The following is a 6,023-nucleotide window of genomic DNA, read 5'->3' on the forward strand; positions in this document are numbered from 1 at the left end:
GCACACCTCCAGGGACAGCAAATTCAGAGTACAGAGGAGAGAGAAAACAGGACTTGTTTATTATTACCAAGTAGCCATAAAGGAAGCATTCTTATCAGCTGGCAAATTTTCTAAGTAGTACAAGTCTATGGGAAAGCCAGCCCTAGTTGAACAAAGTCCCGACAGTGAATATACAGCATAATGAGGGACGCCTAAGAGGTACAATTATGAGAGAACAATACCCCAGGAGTTACTCCAGCACTAAGTGTAACTTTACTGCTGTATTATCCTCATATGAATTGTTGTGGTGTGAATAACTGCTTTTACAGATGTTCTTTCAAACTGTTATTCTAATTTGAGAAAAATCAACATATCAGAGAGCACTGACATGTTAAAATTACAAGCCACTGGACTAAATGAGATTTGTTGTTTCGCTGTAGTAACCCATTATACTGTGCAAGGCTGATCTATTCTTTCAGTGACATTGAGATGCATTAATTGAAATGCGATACTGCACCTTTAATAATGCAGACTACACGAAAAGAAAAAAGTCCTACCATACAGATACATCACTTGTTTTAAGTCTTCTCAGTGCTACCAATATAGTCCATTTTGTTATTAATGAGGCGCTTAAATCTAAGCAGTGAATGTCAAGCAAAATTAAAATACTGGGTTACTATTACACAAAAGATGAGTATTGTTTATATTTATATGAAACTAGATACATGGCACAAGGTGGAATTATGGTTTCCTAAAACATTAAGCAGATTTATGATCTAATCAGAAAAAAATCAATAGCATTTCAATATACCATCTTCCGTACTACGAGTCACATCAACTCTACCTCCCTTGAAAAACTTTCATACACCAAGTTAAACTGTGGAACTCATAGCCAGAAGAGGTCACTAAGACTAAAAACTAGCAAGATTCAAACATGCTTTCAACAAAGAAGGATGGTCCAGTAGTTAGGGCACTAGCCGGAGACCAGGAAACCTGGGTTCAAGTCCCTACTCGTCCAAGGCCATATAAGATGTGGTAAAGTTACTTACCGTCTCAGTCCCTCATCTGACTAATAGTACTTCCTTACTTCACAAGGGTTTTGTGGGGAGAAATACATTAACAATTGTTAGGTGCGCAGGTACTAGTGATGAGGCCCATAAAAGCAGTTGAGCTAAATAGTTGCACCTAACAGCTAGAAGGCTGCATGTTAAGAAGGGGTTACTTGCATCCCTCCACAAGCACCTCATGACCTTCTTCCCCATACCATGGCCTCTGTATCGCCCCTCATTATTATTTTTCTTTTCTTTCTGTCCAGGCTATGATTAATCCAGGATGTCACAATTTTAAATTGTAGTGGGAGGATGGGCAGAGCCGAGGGGTTTTTGGGAGGGTAGAGGTTGGGGGAGGTGGGACAGAGGAGGAGTGGGTGATGCTAGAAGGTGCTAAAGGCTGCTATCTACTGGTTCTTTGATCTGTAGATAATTAAAGATCTGGATCTGCTAACTAGATGCCAGGGGCTTGTGTGTCCTCCATTGCCCCCTTCTGGTTTTCTTATTTTCATCATAAAAATATAGTATTCCTCTCATTGATGCCTAGAACCTTCCCTGAAATTTTAGAATTGATTGGATGTGGCATTCAAACGTCATTGTGTTACAAAAAAACAGGCACCATCAAGTTGAGTGTAGGGCCTTGCTTTCCACCAAACAGTCCAGTTAGAACAGTCAAAGCTGACAACAGTTTTGGAAGAGATATTAGACTTCCTGCTTCCAGGTTTAAACCAATCTGTTGCGGATTAAGAAGAGACCTGATGTGGAGGGCAGATTAACCCATATCTGCCAAATATGTGGTTTCTTGGACCTTCCACTGAATCATTAGGAAGACCGTTTGCCACTGTCAGACACAGGATAATGGACTCAAGGGACCACTGGTGTAATCAAATATGGTAATTTCTATGTTCCTGAAATATTTCCTGTTGAAAGGAACAGTGGCTATTACAGCAGTTTCATGTTCACATTAAGTCATAATAATGCACTTCACATTTGTCATCAGCAATGAGACTGCACAGCGCACAATGCCAAATTCTCCACACCAAATGGTTAAGAAGAGAGAAAGAGCATACAGACAATGCTGTATAGAAGGTGCTACATACACATGGATGCAAATATAGAAACCTAGATAGATACATCCCCATGCCATTGGGATGGAAACAAAAAGACTTTCAGGAAGGAAGGATTTGCCTTCCTTGTTCAGAACACTGGCTGGTCCATCTAGTCCAGAACAGATGCACAGAGGAAGACAGAAGAATCCCTATCCCGGTGAACTGTGGAATAAACTGCTCCTGGGAAAGTTTCTTCCAAACCTCAGGCAGTTTTTGGTTTACTCTCTAAAGCAGCAGGATTTAACCTCCATATATCATCATATAATGGAACTATAGATGTCTCACTACACATATGTCTAATCCTTTTGAATCCCACCCAACTCTTAGTTTCAATCATAACCCAGTGGAACTCAGTCACAAAGTAACTATGCACTGTATCAAAAAAAAAAAAAGGTACTATTTTCTCTCAGCTTTACAATGAAATTCAAAGGCAATACTTTTATGTTTTCTGGTCCTGCACAGTAAGGAGGGGTAAATAGAAACACTTTACTTACCTTCTCCATACTAGTCAATATTTTAATATACCTGTCATGTTCCCTTTAATTTATTTGACTCTTCTTTAAAGATACTAGTCCCTATCTGTTCATCTTCTCCTAAATAGAGGAGCCTTTCCATGTTCTCATCATTTTCATTTCCTGTTTCTGGACCTCTTCTATTTTTTTGGGGGGGTGGGAGGAGCACAGACACACACAATTGCCACCAATTCCTCATCAGTGCAGTTTTACTCATATCTGGCTCAATGTTACCCTTTTATTTAATATCAGAACAAGAACTATTATTCTTCATATATCATTGAACTAACTATACTGTCAGAAGTATCCCTCAGAAATTAATCTAGCTTTTAACAGTCTCAGAACAAATTTAGAAGTATTATTTTTCCTAAACACTTTGTTAAAATAGAAACTGCAGAGATCTACTCAGGGTTTCAATTTAAAATTTAGGAACCTGCAGCTCAAGGAAACAGTGGTATAAACCATGATACCACAACAATTTGCTTGAGTGCTCTGTATTGGTGAGTAAATAAACACCTACGTAAAGAGCTCTATCTTTCCATACTGGATGCACTATCAAATTTCATGACAGTCTGGATATACAATATCTTTACGTATTATAAACATGAGAGAACAGTGACTAAATGAAGTGTTTTCACCCTGTCAGTAGAGCAAGAGGAACTCACAGTTAAAGAGGGAATCATAGTTATCAAGGAAGGAAGCTGTAGTGGTGTTATGGAAAGTTCTTGCATTCTTACAGACCTAGTTAACAACAGGCACGGTCAATCAGTCACACAACAATCTGTAGGTCAGTCAATCCAGAATGACCACCTCACTATGAAAGTGTTACTCCCATGGATCATCATAGCCACCGTCCTCATCTGCAACCACCTACCAATCAGGATAGCCTATACTCTGCAAGTCATTTCCCCTCTCATTACGCTGAAGGTTTGCACCGGCAGCTCTTCTCCCACTAGCCCGATCTCTATACACAGTAGTGCATGAAGTGCTACTCAAGGAAACATATGCCTCTCCACAGGGATGAATGAGTTATACAGAGAAACCTGATCCAAATCAGAAAGACTGCAAATCCGCAGCCCGTTTCAGCGCTCAGCAGATGCCATAGACAGATAATTGCGAAGCCCGCATGGTTCAACACCTGAACGGCTTGCACAGCACACCACCTTTCTAACGCACAAAACGAGAGGCGATTGTGGTGTCATCGTCTCAATCAAGCTCTTGTTTACGAGCCTCGTCTCCTTTCGGTCCGGAGGAAACAAATGCGATTAAGAGATTAACCGGGGGGAGAGGGGCGGGGAGTTAAAAACACACACACGAAAAAAAAACAAAAAACCCACAACCATCCAAACAACCACACAATGCGCGCCCGTTAATCTGCAACACTTCCAACCTCTTCCAGCGCCTGCTCCATGGCACCGAGCCTCCCTTTGAAGCCGTGCCCCGGGGCAGTGAAGAGGAACGGAGATTTGGGGCATGTGCCTTGTTAATTCCCCCATCCATCTGCAAATCGCACACGGCGGGGGCGGGGGGAGCATTATTCTGTGGGGGAAGAAGGAGGCGCGGAGGGGGGGTGGTTAAAGTTAAAACCCCACAAATCGCTGAGGGGAGGAAAACTGGCCGGTCCTTCCTCTTTTGCAGCGAGATGCTTCCCGCAGGGGAAAGGAGACATTCAGCGGGTGCCCGCTGAGCGGGCGACGAGCGAGGGCTCCTTACCTCGATCCAGCGCCGCGCCTCGGCGAAGGCTGGCTCAGGGCGGGCAGCTTGCTGCTGCAGCGCCGCAACCTCCTCCAGCTCTCGCCCAGGACTGGCCATTTGCAAAGCCTTGCCGGTGCCTCCGCCGCAGGAGGCTCGCACGGAAGAGCCGAGTGGCCGCCCCCCAGCCGCGGGCAGATCCTCGAGCGAGAGGCCGCGGCTCCCTGCCTCGGAGCAGCTCGCAGCACCAGCTGGCTGCTGCTCGCCGGCAGCAACCTCGCTGCTGGTGTCCCCGTCCTGCCGCCCCGCGGGGAGCCAGCCTCGGCCCCGCCCCGCCCCCTGCCAGGCGAGCTGAGCGGCCGGCTAAAAATAAAAACAGACTGTCCCTGAGCAAGCCGCTTTGCTCCAGCCCATGCAAATGCCCAGGCCGCGGCCCCCGCCTCCTCCCGGCCGCCCCCGCCCCCAGCAGCGGGAGCAGCAAACAGCAGCAATCACATGCCTCGTTATGCGCTGGGGCTGGCGGGGGCGCTCTGCCCGCGGAGCGAGGATGCTTCTGCAGCGGCCAGGGAAGCGCCCGGGCGCACCTGGTACCCAGTCAGCCTCAGGCAGGGCTGGGGCCGCCCACAGAGCCACCTGCCCGGGCGGCGGAGCGGGCCCCATTTTATTGTCAAACGTTGTTAGGACCCCGCTCTCCGCAGCCAGGTCTGGTTCAGTAGGGGAGCAAGAGACCGCCCTCGTTGTGCTGGTCCATGCTCCTGGGCGGGTTGCTGCGCTCACGATGAAAATACAAGGATAAAGGCTGGGGACACAGGGTGGGATTTAATTGCCCAGATCCAAACAAAAACTATGGGTCTCATCCTAGTGCCGCCAAACTTTGTCCCTTCACCTTTTCCTGAACTGGGGAAAGTATTCTCATTTGTTGCTTGAGATGCTCTGTCTTGGCTTCCCTTCTTTCTGTGGCCAATTTTTTTTCACAGTACCAGGGTTTAACTGAACTGGTCCCCTGAATTTTTGCATTATTATTATCAGTTTCCCTTGTTTTACAAACCAAATGTCTGAATATTCAGCCAGACTGTGAAAGTCGCTGGGGTGCAATGGGGGTGACTTATTTTAGCGCATATAAAAATTATTTACCAAATTTAGTGACTATTCAGGCTTTTCAAGATTTATGTTGTTTGTTTAGGCAATGAACCTAGACTGATCAGTTTCATTTCTGTTTATAGTCAGTTTTCCATTGAGGGTCTCATGACCTAGCACAGTGCTGTTGTTTTTGTTCCAGCCCTGAAGAGCAATATTTTAAGGGACATTATCGATATTTTAAAAATTCAAAGTAATGGCTGAAAGTACATGCTCCCGTCCTTACAAGTAGTACTTAAGATTCCTATGCCTAATAAAGATTGAAGGGAGGAGGAATTTCTCTGCTTCCTCAGTTGGTGTGTTTGACACCACCTTGTATGAAGTTATTTTCAGTCTTCATCATATGTATAATCAGTTTGGACCTAATCGTGCAAAGGGATCCATGTCAGCAATACCTTATGGCCATCTGGATTTGTTTACAGGATTGGGGTCTTCCTTGCTTTTCTCTGTGGATATTTCTCACAGCAACAGGAGAGAGAGAGAGAGAGAGAAATTAAACACTAGAATAGGATTGTAAAACTATGAAAATTTGCAAGGGAACTGAC

At 45.1% G+C, this 6,023-nt stretch overlaps 1 protein-coding gene across 17 annotated transcripts in view; it reads right to left on the bottom strand.

The window, feature by feature from the left end:
* The window catches only part of LIMCH1 (LIM and calponin homology domains 1), a 305,602-nt gene extending 300,812 nt beyond the window's left edge, over positions 1–4,790 (bottom strand). For 16 of the 17 annotated variants that reach the window (XM_043544457.1, XM_043544462.1, XM_037897875.2 and 13 more), the window contains exon 1: positions 4,363–4,773. In XM_043544457.1, coding sequence (XP_043400392.1) covers positions 4,363–4,461 — 99 coding nt within the window. In that variant the 5' untranslated portion in view covers positions 4,462–4,773. Of the gene's footprint in view, positions 1–4,362 lie in introns of all 17 variants that reach the window. The other variant, XM_043544463.1, reaches the window with a different exon arrangement.
* Between the last annotated feature and the right edge of the window lie 1,233 nt (positions 4,791–6,023).

Source organism: Chelonia mydas, chromosome 4 (genome assembly GCF_015237465.2).
Source record: "Chelonia mydas isolate rCheMyd1 chromosome 4, rCheMyd1.pri.v2, whole genome shotgun sequence".
Taxonomy (NCBI): domain Eukaryota; kingdom Metazoa; phylum Chordata; order Testudines; family Cheloniidae; genus Chelonia; species Chelonia mydas.